The 15,901-nt window shown below is 35.4% G+C and overlaps 1 protein-coding gene across 1 annotated transcript in view; it reads right to left on the minus strand.

The window, feature by feature from the left end:
- The window catches only part of EHD4 (EH domain containing 4), a 98,034-nt gene that overhangs the window by 50,323 nt on the left and 31,810 nt on the right, over positions 1-15,901 (minus strand). The window contains exon 3 of the mRNA XM_051977134.1: positions 13,053-13,150. Coding sequence (XP_051833094.1) covers positions 13,053-13,150 — 98 coding nt within the window. The remainder of the gene's footprint in view (positions 1-13,052; positions 13,151-15,901) is intronic.

Consider the following 15,901-nt stretch of genomic DNA (forward strand, 5'->3'; position numbering starts at 1 on the left):
CCTGTCAGGTGCAACCCCCATTTTGCAGATGAGAGAGATTGTTACTCATTCAGAATCATCCAACTTTTAAGATCTAAGGCAGGATTCAAACTCAATTCAGTCTCTTAAGTTGGGCGCTTTATCCACTATGGCACCCTCCTAAAGGATTTACTAATTTATAAAAGTTCTGGGTTTTTTTTTTTTATTATTTTCAAGTTAATAATAAAAATGGACACTGACATAGCAAAATTGTATCACATGATCTCATCTGTGCTTCCCAACAACCCTGGAAGATAAGTGCTAAAGGAATTCCCTGTTTCAAAGATGATGAATCTCAGAGATGGTACATGAGTTGCCTGTGGTCAAATAATTACTAGAGCCAGAGAAAAGATTTGAATCAAATTTTTCCTGACTCTAAGGCAAGTATGCTAGCATCTATAGCTTACCACTTCTCTTAGTTTAAGTAAAGTCTGATGCCATGAAAAATCATACATTTAAAATGTTAAATGATACTCAAAATGGATAGCAGGTAGCTGCTATCTGCCACTTTGGACCTCAGTGAGGAAAGAGATCACCTTAAGGACAGAAACGACAACTTTTGTGATTTAGGATTTCCTTTGGTACCAGCTGGAGAAGCATCATGAATTGTTTGTCAGCAATCTTTCCGGAACAAAAGGAAACCAGGATTTCCTGCATGAGGGCAGAACACTGGTATCGCATTTTTTTTGGGAGACTGGGTCTCACACAGGCTGAAAGCATTGCAGCCATTCATGGGACACTGATCAGTAGGGAAGCTTGAACGTGTGCAGCTTTTCCAGCTCGGCCCAGGTCTCCCTCCTTGAGGTGGCCCTCCATTTGCAGGGCTGGGGTTTGTGCTGGACTTATTATAGTTATCAGAACGTCTGAAGCCCAACTGTAGCTAGCACCTCTGACCTCAAGGATCTGGCAGGCTCAGCCACCCTGAGTAGCAGGGATCAGCTGCGTAACGCCAGCACGTCTACGTCACACTCTTGTAACTGTCTCTATTGAGGGCACGTGCTATCGTCACTGAATCTCATTTCAAAGGACAGACTCTCTAGCTTGACCTTCCTTATGCATTGGGCTCATGTCTATGCTGCATCTGTCTTTGATGTGCATAGGACCCTGCCTCTTTCTTTCTATTTGCTGTCTCTCCTAACACCAAAGTCTGCCTTTTCTGAGGAAAATGTTCAAATCTCATACGATATTTGCTCATGCAGGGAACTCCCAGTAAGATAAAGCCCTTTACTAATGTAGATTAATAATTCTTTTGCAACTTATCCTCAGAGAGAATTATCTGGGATACGCGGTGTTAAGTGACTTGCCCAATCTCATACAAGAATTTTCTTTATAATTACTTAAAATATTATGAAGAGACTTAGCGTTGCTTCAATTTTCAGTGTCAAAGAAATCTTAGAGCACTAAAAGGTATTGTTATGTTACAATTATTGTCAGTCAGTTGAAGGCTGCAAAACAATGATATTTTTTGGAGTCAGGACCAGGGGCTAAATGCCAGCTCTGCCATTTATGCTCCATATGACTATGGATAAGTCACTTCATGGGGCCAAAGTTTCTTCTTTTATAAAGTGCAGGGTTAAGATCAGTTGACCTCTAAGGACTTTTCATTTCTTTTTTTTTAATTAAAGCTTTTTATTTTCAAAATATACACATGAATAATTTTCAACACTGATCTTTACAAAATCTTGTGTTCTAAATCATATAACATTGATGTTGTCGTGTACAATAATCTTCTGGTTCTGCTCATTTCACTTAGCATCAAGTCTCTTCAGCCCTTTCTGAAATCATCCTGCTGGTCATTTCTTATAAAACAATAATATTCCTTAACATTCATATACCACAACTTATTCAGCTATTCTCCAACTGATCTAGGACTTTTCTAACACTAAATCTACAATTCCCTTTGAAAACCACAGGGATACTAGAAAGGGCATGGAATTGGAATCAGAAAACCAGGCTTCAAATCCTGGATTTGCCACTTACTACTGGTGTGACTTTAGCTACTTAACCTCTATGGATCTCAGTTTTCTCATTTATAAAGTGAGGGTCTTGGATTACATGACCTCTAAATTCCCATAAGCTCAAAATTAATGACCCTGTGATACATCAAAAAAAGTTTAATAATAATATTTATTATTTGATATTTCTTTCTTTAATAATAATTCAATGTTTAATGTAAGGTTGCCATTTTTGGTAATTTAAGGGAAAGCATGAACACAAGACTAGTCTTGTCCAAGACCTTATCTATTGCATTTGCTTCTTAGGTTCTGAAAAGATCATCTTAATTTTTCAGATGTTCCTCTTTTCAAACATCTTAACAAAGACACTAGCATTATAACAAGAGCCACAGAGAAAACATAGGACAGTTGTCTAAGGAAAATTCTAAGCACATGCTAGGGAGTGTAGCACAAAATAAAGAGGGCTGGATTGCAGGCAAAAGACTTGGGTGCAAATCTTGATTCTTCCTTTTATGACCTAAATGACATTTCGTCATTTGTAAAATAGGGCTGGATTGGATGACCCCAAGAGCTCTAAATCTATGATGCCCTAAATCTATGATGTTATGATATATTAAAAACTAAGCCCTCAGAGGTTTTGCATTATGGCAGACAGTGTTATTATGCAAGTTGATACTAAGAGTGTACAGAATTAGCATCAAACCAAAATACCCAGGAAAAGAAAATTAGGATGGACACTGTATTTTCTTACAATCCCATTTAAAGATACAAACTTCCATCTGATTCACCACTTCCTTTCCTTAATAAAATTATCTTTTAGATAAAAGGGGAGCAAGAGAAAGAAGATGAAAAGGAGAGAGACAAGAGAGACAGAGATAGAGAGAGAACATTAAATGTTCCAAATTTCACTCACTGACCTCTTTCATGGAAATGCATCTATCATAAGAGAGAAATCAAGTTCTACAGGATGTTAGACTTCTATCTGACAATTTGGACAACATTATTGATACTATAAAAACTTCTTGGTAAGGCTATAGTGGAAAAAGACTTAAATTGTAAGTCAGAAATCAATGATTCCCATCTTGGTTCAGATTACTAGCTTTGTAACAGGAGCAGGCCACTTAAGTCACTGCTTACCTCACAACTGCTAAATGAAAAATACTTTGTAAACTGTAACTTTTTGCTATTATTGCATATTTGGATATTTATGTCCCTCTTACTAGAAGTTTAAGAAAGACAAAAAAAAATCCCAGTCTTTATTTATGGAATGTTGCAAACAGGAAGTAACCAATGAAGTCATAGATTAATAACTAAACAAAAAAAAATGTAGTTGTGTATTTTTCTTCTATTCCTGAGGACCTGCTGATAATCATAAAGAGACTAAGAAAATTCTTGAGTTGAAGGCTGCCCAAGATGGGAAGAAAGAATCACAGGCAACCAAATGAAGGAGTAATTTAAAATACTTCCACACCAATTACCTGGACCTTTTTTGCTTATAAAACTCCTAAAGACATGGCTTGGTTGATCTTGAAAACTGCCTGAAAGGATACTCTATTTATTTGGACCATTTTTTAGGCAGCCATAAAAAGTCATAAATATAGACTTTCCTGAAATTACATTGTATTTATCTTATGGGTATATGTGTATGTGTATGTGTATGTATTTTATGCACATACCTAATTCATGTATATATTTCTCCTGTAAATCATAAACTCCTTTAGGGAAGATTGTTATGTTTTTATCCTTGTAGCCAGTGATAGGCATACAGTAAACATTTCATAACTGCTTGCTGAATTGGAGAATAGCAGAATCTGAGAAAGATTTTAAATTCATATTTAAGAGGGTACACTGTTAATTACTTGATACCAACTCTAAGATTTGATTCATGGGAGGAGAGTATTAAGAGACATTTTAAAGAGTAGAGGTCATCTCATATTGAGATGTCCTGTACCATGTTTTACAACAAATATAACAGTATAAATACTGCCAACAAATAAGAACATTAATCTTTTTCCTGTATCACATAAGTACTCAGTCTAGAAAAGAAAAATAATTGAGAAAATATTTTAATTTTCAGCTTCTTTCTCCAGTTATTTAAAGGACAATAATCCTGACTGTTTTCCATCTCTACCTAGAACAGAAGGAGGAAAGAAGCTTTAAATATAACAGGAGAAAATAATGTATTTATTTATTTTGGGGAAAAAAGAAACATTCCTTAATTTTATATTCCTAGTACCACTGCCACAATTTACAGGACAATACAACTAATATTACAAAAAGGAAGAAAAAAACAAACTAAACATGTTTAAAACTTCATGAATGTGCACTTAACTGATGCTACCTGGCATTAATCAATAGTTACATTTCATGCAAACTATAGCTATGACAGTTCTGAACAAGAATGATTTCCTACTTAAACTGAAGTAACTTTTCTCACTATGGATTTTCATTCCTTCTGCGGCTGATTTTTACAACTCCTTTAATATATTTGAGTACATGACTTCACAACTATCTCAAAGTAACCTGCAGATTTCTTGTTAACTCCTTCTCTTCTGCTAAGAGCTTCTGATTGGTGGTTACCATAACCACCCTAAGAATGTATGAACTCATTCCATCAAAACTTCCTTTTTCCATGGGTACATAATTTTAATGTTGCTCAGTACAATTTTGAAAATCATTATCATTCCCAGTGCTATCATAGTTACTACACCAAAATTTCCTCCTTCATTGTGATCATCTTATCTTCCCTCTACCATTATCACCACCAGTCTTATATTCACCACCTTGGTTTCTGTATCCTGGTCCACCACCACCACTACCATAATAACCCCTCTCTACCTACTTAGCCAAGACTATTTCTAAAGTTGTCACCATCTCCATGAAATCCATTATATCCACCACCTCTACCTCCATAACTGCCTTTGCTGTCACCATGTCCAAAGTGTTTTCTACACCTTCAGTATTTCCTTCATGACCCACAAAGTTTCCTGAGCCATTTCCAAGACCATTTTCTGAACTAGCAGCCTGCATCTCTTGCTTTGAAAGGATCTTTTCTTGCATTAATTTTACCAAGTATATTTCTGAATAATAATTTTGCCAACTATATCCTGACCATTAAAAGGTACAAAAGCAAATTCTTTCATTTCCAATATGCCAATCTTTCATAACTTCTGTGGTTCAATCTTACTCTATTTTCAAAGTAGTCCTTTAAATTATATTTTTCTGCTATTTTCTTTAGTACTACCAACAAAAATCTTCATGATTAGATGTGCCCCAGGTTTTACAGAATCTTTTTCAGTTATATGGCCAGACTCACCACCTCCAAGAAGGAACAGTTTAAAAAGAAAGCACGTGTCTAACCAAGTTGTTAGACAAGATTACTAAGGAGAGAATGTGAATCAGCCACTATAACTGAAATGTGTCTTTTTAGGCACTACTGACTCAATCAACTAATAAGTATTTATTAAGTGCTACAAAGATGAAAATGAATCTCTGCCTCAAGGAGCTTCTATTCTATGAAATACTCTTTGGGGAAATACTTCATACGTTTAAGGGCCCTTCCTGGAAGGTAGAAGCATTCTCCTATTTCCTAGAAGTTGCATGGTATGATTTCAATGCTAGGAAGGTTTTTCCTCTACTCCCGTGTGTGTGTGTGTGTGTGTGTGTATGTACACACCAAACTGAAGGTCTACAGAGCCATTGTACTGACCTCATTGTTGTGTGCCTGTGAAACCTAGATAGCGTACCAGTGCCACGCCAGCAAACTGAATCTCTTCCATCTGAATGTCTCAGGAAGATTCTGAAGATCACCTGGCAGGATAAGACAGACCCTGAGGCCTTTTCTCGAAGCATTCCAGCTCTACTGCAGAGAGTACAACTCTGTAGGCCTGGCCACATTGTTTGAATGCCAAATGTACACTTGCCAAAAAGACTGTTTAATGGGAGAAATCACACAGGCAAAGACTCACAGGGTGTCAGAAAAAGTGATGCAAGGTCACTCAAGGTCTCTCTTGAGAGCTTTAGAATTGAACATATGACATGGGAGTCACTGGCACAGGCCCACCCAGCCCGACGTGCCCTCATCAGAGAAGGGCTGTGCTCTGTGACCAAAGCAGAGTGAGACACACACAGTTAGCGAAGCCACCCCAAATGTTCATATGGACTAAATTTGTCTGGCGTGAGGTAGAACATTCTGAGCTCACACTGGTCTAATCAGCCAGTCAGACCCACTGTAAACTCTAAGTGATGTCATTTTGGTCCTCTTCAAGAACAAAAGGCAACACCCAATCCATACATGCACACACACCCATATACATATGGGCCTATACGTGTGAATAGATATTAATGTGTGTTAATACATATACATATATAATGAGTTTGAAGATATGAGGTTCTTTGATATTTTTAATTAAAACAACACTAAAATCAGGGATAAGAGTTTAAATGAAATTATATATTGAGAATGACACTAAAATATAACTAAATGACTGGCAATACTTTCCTTTCTGGCACATTTTGCTGGGACTAGGACTTAAAGGACAAAGAACAGGACAACAAAGGCCAGAGAACTTCACAGCAGAGGAACAGAAAGAGAAGATTGGGTCTGTATAGACACTTCCCTTAATTCACGATCTTGCTTAGGACTTGTACCATCTCTAGTAATTCACTGACAGCAATCAAGTTCAGCCTTTCAGACAACAAGATCTACTTTACTATATGAGTATATGGGTACATATATATTGGTACAAGTTCTTTATAGCACAAGTAGGCAACTGAAGGCATAGAAAAGAGATTCAGGAGAACCATGCCTATTTCTATATATTATAATATATATCATAGATACTATATCCATTTTGGATGCCTCCTTTATAGTCACTAATCTATACCCAACCAAGCAGATGTTATCTAAGATATGTACACTCTCTAAATTATCATGCTACCCTTAGACTAAGATGGAACTTTCCTTAAGCTCCAGCAATCACCAAATAAGCAGTTTAATTCCCTAATTATAATCTCTTTTACTTGAAATATTTGTAAAGCACCTGGGATGGTACCTATATATGTTAGGGGCTTAATAAATACCTCTTCAAGCAGGAGAGCACTTCAAATCCATTATCTAAGGAAGTTCTGATTCCCTGGTTCTGTAGAACTCATTTTTCTCTGCTATCAATCTAATTATGCTTCTGCTTATTCATTACCCATTAACTTTAGCACATCACTAAAGCCACTATCTTCCAGACTTCTCTGATCTCCGATTTCCTTTATTTGCCCACACTCCATACAGATACTTTTCACTGGATTCCTTTGGCTAAATAAGATCATCACCCTGCTGTCATGACCATCTGAATGTAGCTAGGCTGATCCTCAGACAAGAGACATCCAATATATTGATTTATTTAATTTGCTGGATCCACAATCAAAGCTTCTCCAAGTGTGGAAGGACCTATTAAAAAAGCATGTGCTTCACTCCTATTGCATTCTAGAACCCAAGGTAGCATTGAAGTAGAATTTTGAGAGCATGATTTTTGTTGCTGTTATTTTTCAAACTTGAGACTTCATAAATTTCAGAAATTCCAGATAAGGATACTCCTTCTGCCCATGCAGATTATAGCTAATGGTTAGCATTAATATTAAAATAATAAAAGCTTTAAGATTTGCAAAGTGCTTTACATCAACATGTCTTGAACTATGGGTCACAATCCCATATGAGGTTGCATAACTGAAAGTGGGGGCCACAAGAAAAATGGCAACAGTAAAACATCAAATTCTGCCAAGATTTAATTCTCTATGTAAAAATAAACAAGCACATCCATCTCACTAGTATGCAAATTTGCTTTTATCTTTAATAATGGTATTTTTAGATACTTCATAAGTGTCAAGACTTCTTGTTAAGGCTACTCCCTCTACCTTTGTGGATAATAGCTCATGGTTAGTATTAAAGTAGTAGTAAGTATCTGGGGCAGAATTGAAACTTAAGGTTTTCTGACTTCAAGTTCTACATTTTGTCCCCCAATGTTACTTAGGTAGACTGTGGTACAAATTATAATCTCAGAGATCCCTCAGACTATGAGAGATTAAGCAGTAGGCCCAGTATCTGATAACCAGTATGAATCCAAGATAGGACTTGAACCCTTCCTGATTCAAAGTTTTAATGCCATATTAACATATAGAAGCAGTCACTTAACATTTTTTATAGATGGTAATATTGTCCACAGAGAAAGTCTAGGTTGGAACATACCATTCAATCTGGAAATAGATTCTCATTAGCTCAATATTCAACAAATAGTATTTTTTATGTTGTCAGATACCATTAAAGATTCATTAAAGATCATATTTGACCATATCCTCTCAGACAAAGCCTCTAAATCTACAAGAGGCACTGACATGCTGAAGAAAGGTCAAACAGTTCACTCAATTAACATACATTTACTAGGGACCTACTATGTACCAGGCACTATTCAAAGAGAAAAATAAGACAGTTCAGGTTTCTCAAGAAGTTTACATTCTATTTGAGAGAAAACAATACATATACATATAAGTAGATACAAAGAAAATACAAGTTAATTTTTGGCAGAGGATAAGGGAGGCAATAATCCTAGAGGGAAGTTTCTGCTGGGCTTTGAAAGAAGCTAGTATCACTTGTGGTCCTTGCCCTATAAGGAATTTGGGTTTACACAGACCAGATCTGATCCTGGCCTGATCTCCACAGCAACCCCCAAGGGATCATTATTCCTCTTTGACGCCTCCTAATTCCATGGAAAACTCTTGAAGAAAACTTAGGTATAGTTCATATCTAAGTTTCTTCAAATGTGAATTACAGGATCTCAATGAAGGCATCTCAATATGCCATATAGGGAAGCCTTTATTTCATCCTAATACAGAAAATACTTACTATTCAAAAAAGTCCCTTGAACAGAAACAAAAAATATAAAACATTCAACCTGCCCATTATAATTCTCAAACACTCTCTCTCCTCAAAAAAAGACACTGGAGATTTGAAATAATGAGAGAGAGAGAGAGAGAGAGAGAGACAGACACAGACAAAGAGAGAGAGAGAGAGACAGAGAGATGAGAGAGACATAGAGAGAGAGAATGAATGAGTATAGATCATGGAACTCGTGATTAGTAAAAAAAAAATAGGATTTAACTAAAAAGAAATCATACATTGACTAAAATTTTTAAAAGATGAAAATATACTCCTCATTCACTTCAGATTTTCACCACTCTTGCAACTCACAGGGGAAAGAGTCAAAGGTAATGGAGAAGAAGATAGCTGAAAGAAAAATACTTCCCCTTCCCAGCTGACTCTTTTTTTTTTTTTTTTGGTCTCCCCAGGAATAAATACTGCTGAAGTGACATTGCATTACAGAGGAATAGAGATTTGCTTATGCTGCAATTAAAGCCAAAGAGGGATGACTTCTCTGTATCTTTCTGCTTATAGAATTAAAGCTTCTAGCTATTCCCAATTTATTCTGTTGATTCTTAGTTAGTTTACAGGTGCTAGGATTGGTGGTGATGATGGAAAGCAAGGCCTAATATATAAAAATAAAGAAAAAGGCAGGCAAACATATGGAGACAGAGGGAAATACACTCAGAGACAGAGACTCAAGAGAGAGAAAGAGGGAAGAGAGACATAAAAAGAAACAGTATTCTTGGTATCTTAAAATGAAAGACACAAAGTATATTTTCTTTGTGTGAAATTGTAGTTGAAAATGCCTATATTTTGATAAAATATATTTTAGAATGATAAATTCTAAACATATTCTTTTCCTAGATGGATCTCTTTTAAGTCCTTTTTTTGCACTAAGCAATACTGTAATGTAATAGGTCTATTGTTATAATCTTTGCTGCCATCTACTTCTAGAACACCAAAGTTTTATGTTACCCTACTGCACAATGCTATAATAAGCACAGGATGTGAGTCAGGTTATTACAAAAGTGTCTCTCATTTCAAAGCATACTAAAAAATTGGGCCCCTTTTTTCTTTAAAGAATATTATAAGGAATACATATGTAAAAAAAACACAACCCACCAACCATTGCTCATAGGTGCACCTGCCATCTGTACACTCACACAATCACTGACTACTTAAAATAGAAAGAGAAGCAACAGAACAGAAAAAAAAATCAATGTAGGCCAAGGAAACTATGGATAACAAGAAGCTGGATTTGGATAAAAAGAAATTGGTAGATTAAAACTGAAACAAAATTGAAGATCTATTCTTCCAATATGTTCTGACCATTGTCATAGAATCTCTAGTCTACTCAAATCTACCCTCCTTGCACTGTTCCATAACACAATAGTCCCCTGACTTTCTGGACTTCAAAATCATGTTTTCTCTATTGTTGGTTCATCCTGGAACTTCTCTCAGCACTTGGAACTTTCTTGCCCAGAAACAGCTTACAATCCCAGCAACTGCTCATCCTGGAATATCCCTTTATCTGGCTCCTCCTTCCCACTGGCTACCCATCCCTGCTCTGCTCAGTCCTTCTCTTTTCAACTCCCTTTAATGTGTTGTCTTTCTCCATTATAACATTAGCTACTTGAGGACAGAGATTATCTTTCTTTTTGCTTGTATCACCAGCATTGAACATAGTACCAGGGACATAGGAATCCCTTAATAAATATTTTTTCCTTCCTTCTTTCCTGCTCTAAAATTCTAATATTCTATACAGTGAGACCAGAGCCAAAGACTCACTGACAGCGTGATAAATTTGTGTGTTTAAAAAGAACTCAGCAAAGATTAGACAAGGATTGACGAAACTATATTGGGACAGTACAATTATTCCTAGAGCCTGATCTGAATGGCATGGAAAAGATCTCTTCCAGTTCACTGATTTCATAATTCAAGCAAAGGCATTGTTTTCTCCAATGTGGAAACCACAGAGGGACTTACAGGCAGAAGTGTTGTACAAAGAACTGCCATGTGTTCTGTGGGAGTGAGACTAACAGAAAAGCCAAGGCAGCATTTCTGAAATGCCAGCAGAAAGAGATGCTTAGCTCTGGTGTATTTACTTTGTACTTTTTTTCTTCCTTGCCTTCTTTCTCTCTGTGCACCTCCTTTATCCTGTCAATCCTATATTTCTAATACAGATGTTTTGATTATCTTAAGACAGTTAATTGCCTTGGTGAAGTGAAAAGGAAAATGTCCAGGTCCTAAAAGCGCTCTGGATTCTAGTTAATTGATTGTTGTTTTCTTTTTCAATCAAACACACATACACACACACACACACACACACACACACACACACACACACGTAATTGAGCAAAATTAATTCCTCTGCTGGCCATGTCCCAAAACTCAGCTCTGGGTTATAATTTTATTTAGGCCAATGGTTCTCAAAGTATGTTCCAGGGACCCTTCGACATTCCCAAGATCATTTCAGGGAGTACACAAGGTTAAAACTATTATCATAATAATAATGCTAAAATATCTCTACTAGGTCTCTATTCCAAAGATATCCAAAAAAGAGGATAAGGACCTACTTGTACAAAAATATTTATAGTAGTTATTTCTGTGGTAGCTAAGAATTGGAATTTAAAGGAATAATCATCATTTGGGGAATGACTAAACAAACTGTGTTATATGATTGTAATGGAATATTATTGTGTTGTAAGAAAGGTCAAGCAAAATAATTTCAGAAAACTTGAACTGATACATAGTAAAATCAACAAAAATTCAGAAGAATATTATACACCATAACAGCAATATTATTTAATGAAGAACTATGAATGACTTAGCTACTCTCAACAATACAATGATCTGAGACAATCTCAAAGGACTCTTGATGAAAAATGCTATCTATTCCAGAGAAGTGGTGGATATTGTTTAAATAAAGATTGAAGAATGCTATTTCTTCACTTTCTTTTTTTTTTCTTTTATTCAAGTCTTCTTGAACAAAATGACTCATATGGAAATGTTTTGCATGGTTGCACATGTATAATCTATATCTGATCAATTGCCATTTCAGGAAGTGTAGAGGATGCGAGAGAGGAAGGGATAAAATTTGTAACTCAAAATTTTAAATAACAATGTTTAAACATTGAAAAAATAATAATACTAAGATTTTTCATTTCTAATATAGTAAGTATCAACAGATAGAACCTATATAAAAGAAAAGATCTTTGGGATGGGGAACTTCAATAATTTGAGAATGTAAATAGGTCCCAAGACCCAAAATTTTAAGAACTGTATGATTGAGACAATGGTATCATTTCTAGTCTGTTTATTTCAAAGTAAATAGAAAATACATCTTTAGAAATTCCATTTCCTTAAAAATAAAGGGACTGACCCTTCATATCTGTCTTTTTTTAAAAAATGATTTCTTAGAAATTGCTTTAAATAACTAAAAAGTTTTTCATGACACCTTTAGTGCTAGCCAACTGGAATTTCTGTACTGAGACTTCCCGAATCCTAAGAATTATATTTACTTTTCTCAGACTAAATAGTACTCCATCATTTAAGGAATTCCAGGGACCGGAAAGGATTATAGGTAGAATTGTGCAATACAACTCAGAGATACTATTGAGCCCCATTATTAAAATTCTCTAGGAATAAAAACAGAATTCCTAAGGTTACAATTTGGGACTCTAAAGCAAAAAATTCAGAGAGGTTCCTTTGCCTTCCTGTGATGTAGTAGTTCTACAAGTAATATTTCGGCCTGTGAAGAAAGAAAAGGAAACTTTGCTTTTACATCAGCTTGCTTTCTACTGTGTAGACCAAAGCTAGTGAGCAATTAATACAAAAAACAAGCAAGTGGTCATGTATTTTAGGTGCATTAGATTTATTTGAGGTCAGAGCTGTTTGAAGTGCATCATTTTATGCAACTCCAGAGGTCATTATTAACTCTGAATCTTTATGATTAGTCTGTGATTTCCTTATTAGTTTCAGTCTTAAGGCTTCCTACCAAGCTTTGCAAGCATTAGTTTGATAGTGGCTATATCTATGGATTGAGGAAAGAATTCAGTAAGCACTCATACTCCTCTGGCTTTATCTTATAAAGAGAGAAAGACATACATAAAAATATTTAACAATATAGTAAAAAATAATTGAATGATTGTAATAATAAATCAATTTACCTCTGCTGATACGTTGTTTCTCTCCAGAAAGAATTCCAGGGCTGTCAATGATGCTTATGCTCTTTAGAACTTGGTTAGGTAACTGGGAACACATGAACCTATAGAGAAAATGTATCAATAATGGAATTAAAATAATATCTGAATGATGCCAACTAACCATTTGTGTGAGTCACTTAGTTATTCTGGGCCAAGGTTTCCACATCTGTAAAACAAAGAAGTGAGATCAAATCTCTAAAGATGATTTAAAAAATGGAAACTATAAGTGTTGGAGTGTGTATGGAAGATAGGCACATTAATACACTGTTGTGAATCTATAAAGTGATCCAATTGTCCTGGGAAAGAATTTGATTTATTAGAAAAAAGGCACTAAATTGTTGACTGGGCAGTTCTAGTAATAGAAAGGTCAATGACAGAAAAAAAAGTTCTATATATAACAAAATATTTATAGCAGTACTTTGTGGTAGCAAAAATGTGGAAACAAAATGAGTCTCCTATTGACTGGGTAAAAAGGCTGGATAAATGTAAGAGAATACTGTTGTGCTATAAAAATGCTGAATATATAGAATTCAGAAAAATATAAGATGACTACGAAATGATGAAGAGTGAAGAAAGCAGAATCAAGAGAACACTATATACAATATGAACAATGAATAAAACTAAAAATCAATCAGAAGGAAGGAAACAAGTATTTATTAATCACTTACTATGTTCTAAGTGCTAAGCGCTTTATGAATATTATCTCATATAATTTTCATAACAATCCTGGAAGGTAGGTGCTATTATTTTCCCATTTTATAACTGAGGAAACTGAGGCAGAGATTAAGTGACTTGTTCAGGGTCACTTAAAAAGTATCTGAAACTAGATTTGAACTCAAGACTTCCTGACTGCAGAACCTAGGCTTTAACCACTGTACCTCTTTGCCAGTTTTTTTTAACTAGCACACACTCCATGGATGAACAATCACCATCACTTTTTACTACATAATTCAAAGCCATCATAGTTCTACTTTGATCATAGTGAGCTCTGGCCAAATATTAATTTATTAATGGGGAGGTCCCTTGTACTCACAAGGCCAACAAATAAGAACAATGCAAATGGAAAAAAAAAAAAATGATGGCAACTGACTCCACACTGGCAAAAGTTCACAGAAGAAAATCGGAGAATTCAGTGATAACAATCCCATGCTTCACAATTATGAAGTCCCTTTTAGAACCTTAAATATTCTCATGAATGACAAGGTCAGGTCCAGGCTTTTGTAGTTACTAGATCTGAAACTGCCTAAATCATTTCTATATACAAATGCAGGAAGTCTCTACATCCCAGGCTTCACTAAGCCCCATGATTCTAGTGAGATAAGGAAGGGGTAAATTTCGTTTCTGAGACTAAGATAGTCACACCAAAAAGGGCCAAGTGACATTTATAAATCTTTTCATAAACTGAAAATACTTATCAATGTAAGAATATAATAATAATTTAAAATTACAATTATGGTATGCTAATACAATATGATTAGTAATGTATGAAAGAAAGAATGGCTTTTTGGCTAGGGTCCCTGGATGACTGGGTTCAAGTCTCAGCTCTGACACACCGGCTGAAAGTCTTGGTAAATTACTAGAATTTTTATTGCCCTTGGCAACTCTCTCAAACTATGAGATGCAGAACAGGTCCAGATGTATACATGTGGAAGGGGAGTTCTCGACAACACTAAAATTATAGACCCACACCAAAAAAACAGAACAAAACAAAAACTTGTCAGAACATAAAGAGAAGAGTTAGAAAAGTTACTTGTTTCTCAGGAAAATCTTGCTTTGAACTCTCTCTTGTTATCATAAACTTTTGACTTCACTCTCTGTTTATTCTACTCAGGACATGATGTACATACAAATACTGAAGAATTATTAATAACCTTTCTTTTCTTTGTATTTCAACTAGCTGCTGTATATGCCAGTGGGCAGAAATGATAAAAACTTGCTTAAGACTCAGTTTTTTTCCATTCTGTGGAATTAGTGGCCATTACTCAGAAGGTAAATATGCCCAGAATGTGAGAGGAAGAATGATTGCATCAAACTCTACCAGAACATGTATGGCTAAGCAAAGTCATTGCATAATATAATTTATGCAGGAATGAATAGGCGGCTTGGCATGAGATATAAATGTTAGCAAAAAATAACTTTCTCACATGGATCTCAAAGGGTTTCAGATTTATTCCTTCATTTCTCTTAAAGTCATCTCTATAAGGATATAAAAGGGATCATGGGGTCCCATTGACAGCAGAAAGTGCCCTTTAGTAAAAAAAAAAAAAAAAAAAAAAGTTAGTCCAATGGTCTCATTTCGAAGATAAGGAAATTGGGGCCAGGAAAGGTGATGTGATATACACACAAAGACAACAACACAAGTAGTAAATCACAATACAGAGATTCAAACCCTGAGCTTAACTAAAATCAGTGTGCTTTCCATCACACCATGCTGCCTCTCATAAAGGATTACATCTATTTCTCCAGTTGGAAAAAATTCAAGATGGGAGAAGCTAAATGGTGGGTAGTTTGGAGAATATAACACAGATCTCCTAAAAACAAATTTAAAATTCAATTCCCACTGGAATGGATATCAAGGTTTTTGAAAGTCACAAAAGTTAAAACAAAAAGTCAAGTCCAATTAAGAAAACTTGCTCATTTTGACTTTTTTAAAAAGTCTGTTTAATAAACATAAGTACTGAACAAAGAAGACTTTGCTAGAACAAAATAAACATGGATTACTAAAAATATCCTTTGCTAACCCACTTGTTAAATGTACAACACCTTGAGATTCATTCCTTAGCTGACAAAAACATTAGATGTGGGGGTAGGAT

Source organism: Antechinus flavipes, chromosome 2, assembly GCF_016432865.1.
Source record: "Antechinus flavipes isolate AdamAnt ecotype Samford, QLD, Australia chromosome 2, AdamAnt_v2, whole genome shotgun sequence".
In the NCBI taxonomy this organism is placed as follows: Eukaryota; Metazoa; Chordata; class Mammalia; order Dasyuromorphia; family Dasyuridae; genus Antechinus; species Antechinus flavipes.